This window comes from Cricetulus griseus, chromosome 3 (assembly GCF_003668045.3).
Source record: "Cricetulus griseus strain 17A/GY chromosome 3, alternate assembly CriGri-PICRH-1.0, whole genome shotgun sequence".
Taxonomy (NCBI): Eukaryota; Metazoa; Chordata; class Mammalia; order Rodentia; family Cricetidae; genus Cricetulus; species Cricetulus griseus.
Genome location: NC_048596.1, coordinates 28403482 through 28419371, shown reverse-complemented (window position 1 = coordinate 28419371; position 15890 = coordinate 28403482). Strand labels below are relative to the sequence as shown.

Sequence of the window (15890 nt, the reverse complement as noted above, 5' to 3'; positions counted from 1 at the left end):
AAGTGCTGGGTGGTGGTGGTTCCTTTAATCCCAGCACATGGGAGGCAGAGGCAGGTGGATCTGTGTGAGTTCGAGGCCAGCCTGGTCTACAGAGTGAGTTCTAAGACAGGCTCCAAAGCTACACAGAGAAAACCTGTCTCGGAAAACAAAACAAAACAAAACAAAAAAGAAAGAAATGAAGAAAAAGAATACATAGAGGCAAAAGTGCTTCCAGTGGTGAATCCAGAGATAAAATGAAAAACTTTTGTTCTCTGCTCACCACTCCTTCTCATGTTTAACTTGATCAACCCTTCTGCATCCCCTCTCCCGTTCTCTGTCCATTCTTCCCGATGAGCGTGAAGCCTGGTCCTTGACCATCCTTTCTGGTTCTCCTTCCCATTGAAGGGACCTAGGAGCTTTTTTCTCTGAAATGCAGGATTAAGGTGGAAAAGGATTTTGGGTCCTTGAAATGGCCTGCCTTCTACTTTTAATACCACGGAAACAAAAGGGTTGCCTTTGTGCTCTCATGAGAGACAACGATGGATTATAAAAGGCACAGGTAGTTTTAAAGTCAGCTTAATTGAAGTTAAAATTAAACACAGCCTAGAAAGTCATATAAGCAGACTTTGAATCTGACTTCATCCATCCGCTTAATGCATCTGAGATTCACTCACATTCTGAACCCGTTTTATTGCTGAGTAATTTTTCATTTACAAATAAACAAATATTTTTGCCTACTTTTAGATAATGAATACTTGGCTTATTTCTAGTTTGGGAAAATTATTAATAAAGCTGGAATGCTAACTGGAAGGTGCTTTGGGTGTGAATGTGTTCATTCCTATGAGTGGGTTCATGGGCTCACATGATGAGCATAGATTTAACCTTGCAGGATGGTGCAACTGGTTTCTCAGGGAAGCTGTGACACCTTGCCTTTTCACAGTGACATGCCAGAGTTCTATCTAGTTCCTTCACATCTGTTCTGGAATTTGCCAGCTTCAGAGATTTTTTTCATGTGAGCCATTTTTTTAGATGAGTAGTAGTCTCTTATTGAAGTTTTAAACTGTATGTCCCTAATAGCCAATGATATTCAGTATCCCCCCCCCACCCCGTGTGTGTGAGTAAGTGCACACATGCATGTGCTTACTTTCTATTCATCCATCTTTGTATATGGTAAACAACATAAAACTCACTAATAGGTACATCCATTGGCAAGTACTAAGCCACCTTCTTCTTTTTTAAGCATTTTCTTTTTTATTAACATACATATACATATACATATACATATACATATACATATACATATATATATCCTTATTGTCCTGTCCTGGAACTCTGTAGACAAGACTAGCCTTGAAATAACAGAGATCCACCTACCTCTCCGTCATGAATGTTGGGATTAAAGGTGTGCACCACCATGGCTGACTTATAAATTATGTTTTTATTATTTAAAACAATTTTTAAATTTAAATATATTTTGGTTATATTCTTCCCCACAAGTCCTTTCAGATCCTCTTCTCTTCCCTCCCCACCCAACTTTAAGTTCTTTCTGAAAAAACAAATAAGAACCCAATAAAACAACGAAACTCCTCCAAACCTAAAAACCAAAACAAATAACAACAAAAATCCCCCCCAAACCCAACACCCAAACAGAAAAACAAAATGAAACAAAACAAAATAAAAAACTACCAAACTGTAACCAAATAAAAGAACACAAAAAACTGTGCAGTCCATTATAAGTTGGTCAGCTACTCCTGAACATGAGGCCTGCCCTGGAGTGGCCAACATACTCAAGTGTTGTGTCTGGAACTGCTCATACTGGAGATGTCACATAAATAGAATCATTTGAGATATGACCCTTTGCGATTGCTTTTTTCCATTTAGCATGATGTTTTCAAGGTTTGTCCATGAGCTATCATCTATCAGTGGTTAATCAATTTTTACATCTGAATTGTAGTTCAGTGTATGGATCTGCCACATTCTATCAGCTGATGAACATTTGGGCTGTGTATACATTTAGGTATTTTTGAATACTTCTGCCAAGAATATCTGAATACAGTGTTGACTCTTTTGAGTTTACAACTAACCGTTGAGTGGAATGACATGATCATAATTTACTTCTGTGTTTAACTTGGAACCACCCAGCTGTTTTCTTAAGTAGTTGAATCACTGTATATTCCTTACAGAAAAGTGCAAACATTTCACTTCTCCATATCCTCACAAATATTCACTGGTTTGTATTTAAAAAATTATAACCATCCTCAGTGAAAACTACTATTTTATATAATTAACATATGCTAATAAATTTATAGCCCTAATGGTTTATCTTACTGTGGTCTTGCCATGCACTTGTCTGATGAATAATGGTGTTGAGTAAATTTTCATGTAATCATCTGCATTTCTTTGACATCATGTCCACTCAAGTCCTTTATTTACTTTCAAGTTAGGCTTTCCCCCCTGTTGAGTTGTAGGATTGAGTTCTTCATATAGTCTCCATGGATATTCTTATCAGACATGTGACCCATCAATTCTTTTTCATTTATCCTTTGACTTTCTTTTACAAATATTATTGTTTCCTTTTATATTATGGGTGTTTTGCCTGTAGGAACATTTGTGAATAGTGTAAATGCCTGCTACACATGGAGGCCAGAACAGGGTGTCAGATCCCCTAGAGGGTGAAAGGAATTTGGACCCAGGTCCTCTGAAAGACCATCCAGTGCTCTGGCCAGCCAGAACTCTTACCCGCTAGCTCTTACCATCTAGCTGGTCCCTTTTGTTTTCTTATTTTGTGTAGATTTGGGTATGCCTTATGTAGCAGAGGCTAGCTTTGTCCTCTTGTCTATGGAGGTACAGTTGTTTCAGTGCCACTGCTGGTGAGACTCTGTTTTCCCTCGTATTTGATGGACTTTGGAGCATTGTCAGGAATCAGCTGATTGCATGTGGGTTTGTTTCAGGGCTCTCACTTGTGTTGTCAATCTCTCCCAACCTTATGTCAGTCCCACTTTAAATTGATTACTATAGCTTTGTAGTAGTTTTGAAACAGAAAAATGTGGGTCTCCCAATTTAGCTTTTCTTTTAAAAAAATTGTTTTAGGCTATTTAGGGAACCCTTGAAATTCCATTTGAAAAATCTTGAATCAATTTTCTAAATAGAATATTTTATTTTTAATTTTATGAGGCGCGTGTGTGTGTCTGTGGCTGCACACATGTAGTACAGTGCTGGTGAGGGCCAGAGGCTTTGAATCCCAGGATGTTGGAACTGCAGGTGGCTGTGAGCTACCAGCTTGGGGTCCTCTGCAAAAGCACCACCCACACTTCACCTCAGAGCCACCTTTCTAGCCTCTTGAATTGGTTGTTTTATTGCTGCCCAGGCAAGTATGATCTGGATACATAGAGCAGTAGACTTGAGCATCACTTTGGGTATTAGTGCCTGTGACAGGTCTAATTGTCTTCCAATTCATGGCATGTTTCAGTTCACTTAGGTCATAGTTCCTTTCTTTCAACAATGTATATAATTCTTGGGTAAAATTTTCATGACCCAGTGATTAAATCTAAATGTCTTCTTTAGTGTCATATTCTTCAAGTCTTTTGCCCACTTTTAACTAATTGAATCATTTGCATTTTTGTTTTTTTTTAATTACTGATTTGTGAGAATTCCCTATATATTTGGGAAACTAATATTTTAGCTTTTCTAACATTTTCCTTTTTTCTGCCATCTCTTCATTCTCCTTATGGAGAATTCAAGGATATTGTTTTTAATATACATTAGATATAACTTATCATTTCCTTTTTTAATAGTTTGTGCTTTTCCCATCCTATCTAAAAATTCTCTCAAAACCAGAGGTCATACATATTATTTCCTATGTTTTCAGTTAGAAACTTTACAGCTTAAGGTTTATGTCCCTGGTCCATTTGCAGCTCATCCTTAAGAGGACGTGAAACATGGGCTAAAGTGAAGAGCTTCCCTTTCTGTCTCACTGCTAACTAGTTATGTCACTACAGGCACAGCATGCATCAGAAACCTGAGTTTTCTCATGTAGAGCAGAGATAATACTCACTTCCTCATCTCAGGACTGATGTGAGCATCAGATGGGAACAGTAGACGAGGACTGTCTAAAATCAGAGTATAAATGCTAATATGATTACTTCTAAGACAGGAAGAATGGATGACAATGTGCCACTTCAGAGGAAAGACTAGAACTAAAAAAAATGCCAGCAGTTAAAAAAAGCACAGAAAAGGACCAGCCTTTAAATGGGGCTGTGTTTGTTTCCAGTTTTTTTTTTTTTTCATCCTAGAACTGTAATGGTCCTGGAGCTCTCCAATCCTTAACTCACTTACCTATGTGCTAGAGAAGAATCCAAGTCTCTTGGAGCAGGTAAAGGAGTGAGTTATATACAGATCTCTGTGACTTACACCAGGTAAGGGACTAATAAGTTGGGAAGGGAGGGGGAAAAAGAATGGAGGGAGGAGAAAGGAAGGGGGAGGGCAGGGAGGAATGGGGGGAGGGAAGGAGGAGAGGAAGAATGTAAGGGAAGGGGGAGAAGGGGGAAAGGAATGGAGGGGGGTTGGAGGGGGTAGACATATATATATTAAATTATATATATATGTTCCTATCTATTTCTATCTCTTCCCTCCCTCTCATAAAAGTTCATGTATTATTGGAACACTCTGCTGCTATCATGGCCTTTTCCAATCCTGGAATACACAGCTAAAATGATTTCAGAAGCTGTTTCTTATGATTTCTTCCCAGTCTGCTCTGGGCTTCCAAATAGCACTTTGCGTGTTGTACTGTACTTCACCTTGACTGTATGCTCAGTGGTCACCCTTTCTGATTGACTGTATGGAAACTGCCTGATGGATGAGAGATGGCTCTGAATCCAGTACAATGACTGATGCATAGCTAGAGTTCAACAAATGTGTATTGATGAAAACATGAATATATATTACTAATTCCTAATGTAGTATAAATAGGTATTATCAACTAAACTTGTTAGTTTTATAGCACAACACTAATCTTTACTCTAAATAGATAAACTAGACTTAATTTTCAATAAATACTGCTGGAACAGGAGCTACTTCTAGTGTGTCCACACCAGTGCAATAGCATCCACCATCTAGTTTTAATACTGGGTTCAGATGAAAATGAATGTATGCAATATATGACATTTTCTTTTCATTAGACATTTAAAACATTTCCTATTAAGTATTGCTATTTAAAATAATTTAGCTATTTTGAGTAAGTGTGATAATGACTAAATGGCAGGGTGAGTCCCAGTAGTGCCTGAGAAAAAAATGACTTCATTAAATGTACATGTGTTCAAACATTTAACAGTTCATACGTTATGGAATTTTGCAAAAAGATGACATATTTAACAGTATAAACTTCAATTAAACTGTGGCTGTACATTCCTAAATCAAGGATGATATTTTTTGAATGATATTATTGCATGCGTTGTCGTAAGGAACTGAAGGAAATGGCCAGTTATGTGGGAGATGACTCAATGGAACATTTAAAATGACAGTTGCCAGGCTTCCTGTTGTTGCTAGATTAGCTCACACCATGGGCTACCTCTCCCAATATGCCAAAGGTCTATGGACATATGGTATATAAACAAGAGTGCTCTGTGGCCATAATTCTATGCCAGGAAATGTTGGTTCAAGACACAAATGTGTTAAATTTATCAAACACCAAAAAATGTAAAAGTCAGTTTAGGAGAATGGCAAACAGCAGGAACATTTTCAAGTTTAAAAAATGAAAAACTGATAAAGACAGCATTCTTCTACTGTCACTTGCCCTATTTTGATGCGGTCCCACAGTTCCTTATAGGCTGTGGCTAAATCTCAAAGCCTTTGGCATCAAATCAGTTCTGGAGCATCCCATTTTGGAACTATTTACGTATATGAGTAAATAGAGAAGAGAGATATTCCCAAAAAGAAGAGAGTTAGAAAATAAGAGGAAAAGTGTGGTGTGATGAGAGGTAATCAACAAACTGTAGTAAGGGGAACATTTCACAGCCCCTGCGTGGCCACTCTTCCTGCCCTCACTAGTGTAGTCAGAGTAGTAAGAAGGCGCTCTCTGTGCAGTGTCTGCATTGCATGTTTTCTGGTGTTCTCTATCTTCACCTAACTGTAACTTCATGGAGTAAGTTTAGCCATTGTTTTTCACCAATGAGGACTTTGATGCTTAGAGCTGCAATCACCTTGCTCAAAGGCACACACACAACCCAGGTGAGAACCCAAGTCACTCTGACTTCAGAGTTTCAAGATCATAATTACAACATACTATTAAAAATCTAGGAATCATAAAGCACTCATGTCAAAGAAAAGTCACAATACAAGTGACAGAATAATTAAGAGAAAGTGATTTTATTATGGAAAGAAACACATACTATTCTTTGATAAATAAAATTGACAATTATCTTTCAGAGCACTCATGCTAGAAAGCCACGTATTTAAATCTGTGATCTGCACTAGATAGTGTCTTTCATGGGTGATAAATTTAAATTGCTTTCAAAATTAGCTTATGAGTTACATTAAAACAGTTGGATAAAGGTCAGCTATAGGTTTTACTTAAAAATCTAACAAAATTATCAAGTTGACAATCTATTTCATTAAGAAGATCAAATGACTTTTGTTGTTTCTAAAATATCAACCACAACGTCTAATTTCAGAGAGTTGATTCATCAGATGATAGGCTTGCAAAATGTGATAGATTATATCTTAAATGTCCCCTAAAGATTCATGTATAAAAGAACTGAGCCTCAAAATGGTCCCATGGGAAGTGGCAGGAGCTCTAAGCTGTGAGGGCAAAAGGAAGGTCGGTCCTTGGGTGACCAGAGATGTGTTGTTGAAGAGGGTTGTGGGTCTTCAGCCACTTCCTCCTGTCTCCCTTGCTCTCTCTTGGACTGAGTGGTTGTGTTCTGACACAGGATCCCATTGTGATGGCCTACTCATCATGGACCCAAAGCGGTAAAACTAACTAACCTTGCACTGGGCTCTCCAGAGCTGTAAGAGGAATGTGCAACAGTTGTAAGTTGATGATGTGCAACAGTTTGTTATAAAAAGGAAAGCTGACATGAGAAAGGCCCAATTTGGTTGAAAAGGGGGTGTGGTTTGTCAACGTAACTGACTACTCTGAAGGAAAAGCAATCCTTAAGAGATGGCACCACCTTGCATTTTCAACTTACTGAAGGTAACAATAGAAAATGCATATTGAAGTAGAAGAGAAAACATGGATTGACTCCTACCAGTTCAGTCTTGAAATCAGACACAATCACCTACCAGAAATTATCCCCATGGGAGAAAAATGTAATTCTGTGCACACAGCCTTGGCCCTTCCAAATCAAATCTGTAAGGAGAATTCTAGCATTGCATTAGTACGCAGTTCCTCTTTTCTCTCCTATGCCTTCTAACAAGGACTTTCTGTTGAAATAGGCAAATACTTCCTTGTCTGAATAGACAAAAGCACAGTGTCAAAGGTAGGAATATGAATGGAAGGGTGAGGAAAAGAGGAAAGAAAATGAGCCTACATGTTGTCTTGTTTCTACGGAAGATGAAGGGCACAAAGAGGAAATCCAGAGGATCTTATGCAAGTGGTGTCTTACCACCTACATCACGACCAAAAAGCAAGCTGGGGAGGAAAGGGTTTATTTGGTTTACATTTTTAAATCTTAGTCCATCTTTGACAGAAGCCAGTACTGGAATTCAAACAGAGTAGGGACTTGGAGTCAGAGCTGATACAGAGGTCATGGAGTAATGCTGCTTACAGGCTTCTCTCCGTGGCTTGCTCTACTTGATTTCTTACAGAACCCAGGACCACCTGCTCAAGGGTAGTACATCCATAATGGACTGAGCCCTCGTACATCAACCACTAATGAAGAAAATGTCCCAGAGGCTTGCCTATATGATCTTCTGGAGGCATTTTCTCAATGGAGGCTCCGTTGTCTCTGGAGAATCTAGCTTGTGTCAAGTTGATATAAAACTAGCCAGGACAGGTGGTATGTGATTCTGAAAGCTCTGCTGATGTTAGGACTCTGTGGGTCCTTTAAGGTTCTACCAAAGACCAGCAAAGGCTGAATTTGCTTTTAACACCTTTTGATTGCTGTATCATAGTTCTGCGATGGCAATGGTATGTAAAAAACTAACTTTTGAAGAGCTCTTGGTTTATTCCAACAGTAGTGGTATATTTACAGCATTCCTGTGATAGTATGACACAGTGTATTACAGTGTTCCTAACTCTGCGTTCATGGGGGGATTTCAGGCTCTTCAAAAAACCTCATACCTGTATGCAGCATTTGTATTCAAGTGCACAGACAGTTTACTTTATTTTTTACTAGATCACAGAGTAGTAGCTGTCATGGAATTCTCATAGATACATATCATTTTACCTTAAACATATGAACCTACAGGGGCTATTCTCACCCAAACCATACAATCACTGGTCCCCATTATCCTTCCTCATTTGCCACCCTCTTGCTTGTTCCCTTAATTCCCTTAATAGTGTGCATTCTGCTGCCTCGTGTATTTCACCCCCCCCTTGCCTCTTAGTGAAGTCCTCTTCATACTCTTTCATAGCTTCCATTCTAATCCCACAGCTTTTCTCTCTCACACATACAAACAGAAAGTTAGATTCGGAGTCTACATATGAGGGAAAACATAACAGCCTTTCTGAGACTGGCTTCTTTTTCTCTTTCTTTTTTTTTTTTTAATTGCATTTTCCTTCCATTCTAGAATAGCTTTTTGTTAAATTAGAGCAACAGGATTTGCTATTGTTAGTTTAAAAATTATTTTTATTTTTTTGAGATTACAATTATACTTCCTCTCCCCCCCCCCAATTTTGCATTTACCCTCCTGGTTCTTTTTCAAATTCATGGTCTCATTTACATAAATTGTTATCACATACATAAACATGTCTGCCTAAACATGAGCTGAACAGGATGACATTGATAGAGATGTTAATGTGGGTGGGGTAAAGGTCACAAGGCTTCAACCCTACACAAAGAACTATAGGCAACTAAGGAATTCTGAGAGCTGGAGAGTCGGTCCTTGCCAGGTAAGAGAACACCAACTGGTTACTGAATACTAAATGGTCAGGCATGAAAACATCTACATGCCAGTACATACAGACTGAGTAGTTGCCTTCATATTTCTGAAAATGTCATGATTTATTTCCCTTTATGACTAAACAAAATTACCATTGTGTATATGTGTCAATTTTTTTGTTCATCTGTTGATAAACATCTATGCTTGTTTTTTTTTAAAAGCAGTTAAGAATAGTATAACTGTAAACATGGTTGTACAAGTATTTTTGTAGTGTTCTCTCTTAGTGCTTCAGGTAGATAGCTGAGTGGAATGGCTGGGTCATATTGTACTTCTACTTTCATTTTTTTGAGGAGCTTCCACACTGCCTTCCACAGTAGCTGCCTCAGTTTACATTCCCACCAGCAGTGTGTACAGGGTTATCTCCCCAACACCCTCATGAAGACTTAATGTCATCTGTTTCCTTAATGATAGCCATTCTGACTTTGGTGACACAAGATCTAGGCAGTTTTAATCTGTAATTCCTCAATGGCTAATAACAGTTCTTCAAATATTTATTGCCATTTGTGTTTCTTTTCTTTTCTTTCTTTCTTTTCTTGAGAACTGTCTGTTCAGTTAAATTGCTCAGTTATTGATTGGTGCTTAATTCTTAAGGTTCTTTGCACATTAGAGATGTCAGATGTATAGCTAGAAAAAGCTATTTTCCCCATTCTGGCTGCCACATCTTCAGTCTGGTGGTTATTTTCTATTCTGTGCAGCAGAGGCACAACCAAAGTGATAAAAAAAAATCACTGTACTGATAACTAATTTGACTGTGCAACAGGCTAATTCATTCATTTATTTTGCCAAAGATGCTAATATGTCAACTGACTACCTTTCTGTGCTCTAAAATTCTTCTCCTAATCTCATTGGTGTTTGGCAATTTGTAAAAATAAGTAGTGGCACATGCCTTTAATTCCATCAGTCAGGAGGCAGAGGCAGGCAGCAAATTTCTGAGTTTGAGGCCAGCCTGGTCTACAGAGCAAGTTTTAGGATAACCAGGGCTACACAGAGAAACCCTATCTGGAAAAACAAAAAATAATAGCAATAATAATGATAAAGGCAACTCAGAGTGTTTAAAGAAAAATGTCAGAAAAAGCCACTTTTTTTTTTAAAACAAAGAAGGATGGGGAAAATCATAGTTGTACCTCAATACCAACCAGTCACCAGCAACAGCTTAAGGAGTCTCCAAAGTAGACCCTGAAAGAAAGGAAAGCATGGGGCAGTGGTAGTGAGGGCAGCAGGTGAGCTGCAGGGCCAGCAGCAGACTCAGTGGCACACTGGAGTGTCCCATGTCAGGTTATGTGGAAAGGCATTTTCAGTGATAGTTTTTCTGTTAAAAGTGTTAAAATAACCAACTTGTTCAGAACCCTTAATGAAATGCTGTATGGACTAAACAAACACCAAATTACATTAACTGGATAAACACTGAAATTATGGAGGGGAAATTGATGTGAATGGAAGAAATGAGAAGCATTTTAGAAAATCTGCCACTGCTCTCTTAAGTTAAACCCAAACCCAGAAGCTGAGGAATTTTATCCAAACCCTAGATGAGAACCATCGGAACAGTTGCCAACTTGTCCAAACACATTTTTTCCCTTCATTTGCAGCACCCGCAAAAATGTACCACTATGTTGTTTAAGACAAAATTCAATTTAGAGTCTTAGAGCCTCAGCAGACACTGGTCTCTCTGGTTTCGGAAGGGAAACTGGTGATGTTGAAGGCGTTCTTTATGGGATAGGCAAGTGAACATGCGCTGGAGATGGAAATGGGCCTGGAGAACAACAGGAAAATGAGAAACTGCTCCCCATGTACAAATACCCCCCCCCCAATTTCTTTAAGATAGCAGCTGGAGCCTGGAAGTGCCAATGCTTTCCCTTAAGATTTTATGTGGGACCTTAGAAGGATCCGCCAGAGGAACCAGAGGAAAGATGGTGTGACTGAAAGAAATAAAGCCCTTACCAAAGATGTTCACATCGTAATCTTTCGAACCTGTGAATGATTAGCTGCCCAAAAGGGAGGAGTATTTTGATGAATCTATGGTCCACGATGCCATTATTATCCATGGGAGCATAAGGAAGTTAATTTTTCCTCCCTGACCCTTTGTTTTCTCACGATTACAGTGGGATAACACTAGCAGGCTCAAGAATCTTTTAAAGCACAATGTGTTTATATGACTTATTTGGGGTTTGATGATGGATTTTTAAAATATGTATATGTATTATTCTTATGGGTACTTTTTAAGGTAAATGTTTTGGTGTGGATATAGTTTCTGGGTGTCTTTCAGGGATTCATGCTGCTGGAAGCTATGTTCCTTGTGTGGCAGCATTAGGACATTTAGGAGATGGAGTTCAGTGGGAGCCGGGTGGGTGGTTGGGGATAGTTGTTGGACTCTGAGCTCCTTCTTGTGAGAGTCATTGTCATAATTGAGCTCCCCCAACTCTGATTCTGGCTTCATGCATCCCCATCCCCAGGTCATCTCTCATGCTTGCTCTCTCTTGTTACTATGATGCACCATGGGGTGACTTAGCCAATGGGGCCTTCACGGGGACCAGTACAATGCTGTTTTGTCTGTTAGCTTTTAGATCTGTGAGCTAATGAAATTAATGAATCTAAATTCACATGTCCTATCATCCCATGATGGTTGGTCTTTCATTGTCTTGACTTAGAATTGCCTAAGAGATACATCTTTGTGTGTGCCTGTGAAAGTGTTACCGGAGATGTTTAAGCAGAGAAGACACACCCTAAATGTGGGTAGAAGTTTCACAGTGGCTGAGGTTCTTAATTGAATTAAGAGGGTAAAGAGAAAGAGTTCTGAGAATCAGTATTCATTCTTTCTGCTCTCTGACTGCAGGAACGTATTATTTGGCTTATGCTCCTGTAGCCATCTCTACTGTACTGTTCCTCAAACCATGATCCTACCTCCCAAGCCCCTGTCCTTTCTTTAAACTGTTTTTATATTGGTATTTTGTCATAACAATGAGGAAAATAAAATACTCCAACTCTATCGCTTATATTAGGATTCATCTTCAATATTGTATATTTATGGATTAGGACAAATATGTAATGTAATTTACTATTATAGAGTCAGAATATTTCCAATACCTGAAAAATCTTTGCTAGCCTAGCCAGTTTTTCCATTTTTCCCAACTGTCTGGCTTTCTAAGGAGCTACTGACATGTCTACTTATGACTCTACTAGTTTGTATTCCCACAAGTCATGAGTGAGAGTTACTGCTGCTCTGCCCTCACTAGTGTTATATGTTATCAAGCTTTTACATTTTGGCTATTCCAATTGTGTGTCAACTTCTGACATTAAATAAGATCATATCTTTGAGTTACCCAGCTTTGAGCCCAGTCCCTCTACCCCTTCCTGGAACTTAGTGCCAAGATACAGTTCAAAAGAGGAGAAAAGGAAGAAAAGAAATTGATGGAGAGAAAGTGTGGATCCTGCAGGCTCTAGAATAGGGAATCCACATTACCTAGCACTGTTTGGGACAGAGATTCTAGCTCTATAGTCTACAGAAACTTCCATAATATAAAGGTGAGGAGGGCTCTGGCATTTTGTTTCTTGGAGAAAGAGAAGAAAAGGAATGAGATGAGTGGAGAACAGAAGGAAGGCAAGGGAGGAGAGACAAGGAGAAGGAACATGGTAGGACCTAGTCAAAACAGAAATGGTGGGGTTTCCTCCTCAAAAGCTCTGTCTCTGCTCAGAACATGGGGGAGAGGGCACTGAAAATGTAGCCCCCTTGTTCTTCTTTTGTGTGCCTCTATTTTACATTCTTCTTCTTATCAGTTTAATACTGTATTATGTCCAACTTTTCACACAAATGAATGCTGATTGGTTGAAGCAAGGCCACTTGTACCATGATGGCAAGGCTTAGAGGGCACACACTTTTCTGTCAAATCCCAGAGGTTAAGATGGACCATTGAGAAGCACTGGGGACATACTGTTTGAGAAGAATACCTAAAAGTAAGTAAATTATTTCAAGTTGCTTGACCTTTCATTGGCCATTCCTTTTTTCTAATGTGTATAGGTGAGAAGTTCACCACGGATAACAATGTTACTCTTTGTAGATTGCTATTCAAGACCCTAGAGAAGTGTATGAACAATGGAAATGCAGGCATTAAAGCCTGAATAATAGCTTGTCTCCTTGCAGGCTTTGCAGCCAGTATAGCTTCCAAGTCTACAGAGTTGTAAATGCAGTGGAATGATTACAACATTTAAATTACAATTAAAACCATTGCTAGAGTTTGGGATATGCATTGTGTTCAAAATAATCTCTTGATTAAATTTGATTAACTTTTGTGATATTGTACAACGTTTTTTATGGTTAGGACAAGGTTAATTTTAGAATATTATGAATTATAAGAAATGAGTAGATTCACAAACTATGTTTTTGTCTACTAGTAAATTGTTTATGAGAAAAACACAAGAAGAAACTTGACAAACTACTCTTCTTTTAAAGGTGTATTTTGTGGTGATTCATTATTCATGATTCATGAATGCTTGCCTAAGGACTCAGAAAGCAAAGGCAACCTCAAGCTACAGAGATCAGGCAGTGGTGGTACACACCTTTAATCCCAGGAGTCAGGATTAAGAGGATTAGACCAATCTCTGTTAGTTGAAGGCCACCATAGTCTACACTAGAGTGAAGAGTAACAGAGCTCATGCCTTTGATCCCAAGTGCTGAGATCACATGCCTTTAATCCCAACATTGTGGAGGTATTTAAGATAGGAACCGGGTCTCAGAGCTGGCATTCATTCTCCAGTCACATTCAGTCTCAGGATTTCTAGCCATGTTGAGGACAGTATGGCAGTCTGGGATTGCAGTCTAAGGTTTGGTGGAGCCAGGATTGCCTTTCAGTCTGAGGTAGAGGTAAGAGCTAGTGCCTGGCTGGTTTGTTTTCTGATCTTCAGCTTGAAGTTTGAACCCCAATATCTGTCTCTGGGTCTTTTAATTTTTTGTGCTACAGTATTTACAATAGGCAAAATGACTTAAGTACAATATACCAGCTTCAAATTACCACAATATAGTTCAATACACTCAGTTTCAAATTATCACAAGGTTCTTTCCCTGGCTTCTTTTTCAAGTCAACCTAAAATTGAGTTAACCATCATTTAGAGACACTAGCTATTGAGATTTTTCAATGCTCTTAAAAGGAAAGAGCAAAGTCTTCTAAAGTGACTATGACATGCTTAAGTAAATATTTTCCCCAAAGGTTCACTGTATAATTTAACTTGAGCAGATACGGGTAAACACAGACCTGCTGCAATATTTTAGTGAGTAATTTACTATTTCCTCTAATTTGGATGGCCCGTTAAAACATACAAAATCTGCTGCGATTTCCCATAACACCACTTTTTTTTTTCTGAAGGTCTTACAGCTTGGATAACCAATAGTGCTCACAAATCTGTTCATCAATGGGCTCAGAAACCCTAGGGGGAAAACACAGGTCTCTGCAGCTTTTCATCTTCACTCAATCCGACCTTTGCTTAGTTGGCCCCCACATGACTTCACAACGAGTTTACAGACCCAAAGACATTTCCGAGAACAGTATTCCAACTCCAGTAAAAAGTGTTTGTGCGTTTAAGTCAAGATTTACTCTGCATTAAGAGCTTTAAGGCTGACCTAGAAGAATGATAAGCTTACCCTGGAAGGCAGCTCAGTTCAGTATTCTAGAGTTACTCATGAAAGATCTCTGCTGTCACTACTCAAACTGAAGTAAAAACTCAGTAAAAAAGAAAATGCTGGCAACTAACTCTGCACACAATGCTGATGTGACATACTGCAGAAATCCAGGTAGATAAAGGGGCTACCACACGGACACAGTGTCAATTCGGAAACCCCCCAGAGAAACAGCTCCTTTAGGATATACAGCCTGTCTTGCCTTCGTAGGAAACCCCAGAATTTCAGGGTGCGCTGGGACGTGGAAAAAACTGGTAGAAGTGACATGAACATCTCATTGAGAAATAGCAGGACAATGGCACCTACAGAAATTACGTGTGTGTCTGACAAACCGACATCAACTTCCAAGATGCCATCATTCATTTCTCCTACTAGAGAATGGTGAAGAATACAAAGTGACATCAGTTCTGCTAGCTGTGCCGGAAAACGCCCAGGCTTTCCCACTATCTTCTCTGATTACCTGTGAATACCTCCACTTCTGGCATTTGGTAGCAACCGGCTGAGGCAAACCCGGCAGAATGGTTTCCAGTTGCTGGCTGATTATCTGCTGCACATCTTCCTCCCTGTGCTCCATGTGTGTAACTCCGAATGGGACAGTGGTGTGGATCACCAGGGATGGACCAAATTCTGATGACTCTGTAGTGTGAGAGGAAAAAGAGATGCGTCTTAAAGTGGGGAACCTGGAGGCACAGCCTAGTGTTTGAGTCTGAAGTTAGAAAGTGATCAAAATAACCAAAGGAAAAACAGACTGATGGCTCCAGCATACATGAGGCTGTTTCTGAAGCAGCTTTAGCTCTTCTAGGGAGGAAGGGAGGTGGAAGACACGCTGCTTTAGAAAGCAAGATTTCAGGTCTTTCTATGAAACTTGAAGAGACGACAAGAACCTCCTGCTCTGGGTACAGTTAAAATCATTGGTATTTTTTACTACTCTTATTATCAAATTGTAAGCCTTTTATATATTGTGTATGTTCTATTTTCTTAAGTTCTGGGAATGAAATGGATGTTCAGAAATATGTTTATGTTAGGAAGACTGGAAAATATTTTACTAAAATTATAACTATTATACATTATGTTTAACACCTTGAAAAAATTATCTCTTTGAAATAAGAATTTTCCTCCTAATGTTATTTCTTGTATCCTTTGTGAG

The 15890-nt window shown here is 39.0% G+C and overlaps 1 protein-coding gene across 5 annotated transcripts in view; it reads right to left on the bottom strand.

Annotated features, from left to right (window-relative positions):
• LOC100759343 (renalase) overlaps nt 1–15890 on the bottom strand; it is a 273231-nt gene that overhangs the window by 33693 nt on the left and 223648 nt on the right. For 3 of the 5 annotated variants that reach the window (XR_003483509.2, XM_027406388.2, XM_027406390.2), the window contains exon 6: nt 15204–15379. Coding sequence is in view for 4 of the 5 variants with exons in the window: in XM_027406388.2 (XP_027262189.1) it covers nt 15204–15379 (176 nt within the window). In the remaining variant the exon portion in view is untranslated. Of the gene's footprint in view, nt 1–10202; nt 10255–10659; nt 10829–15203; nt 15380–15890 lie in introns of those variants that run through there. The other 2 variants (XM_027406389.2, XM_035441886.1) reach the window with 2 other exon arrangements.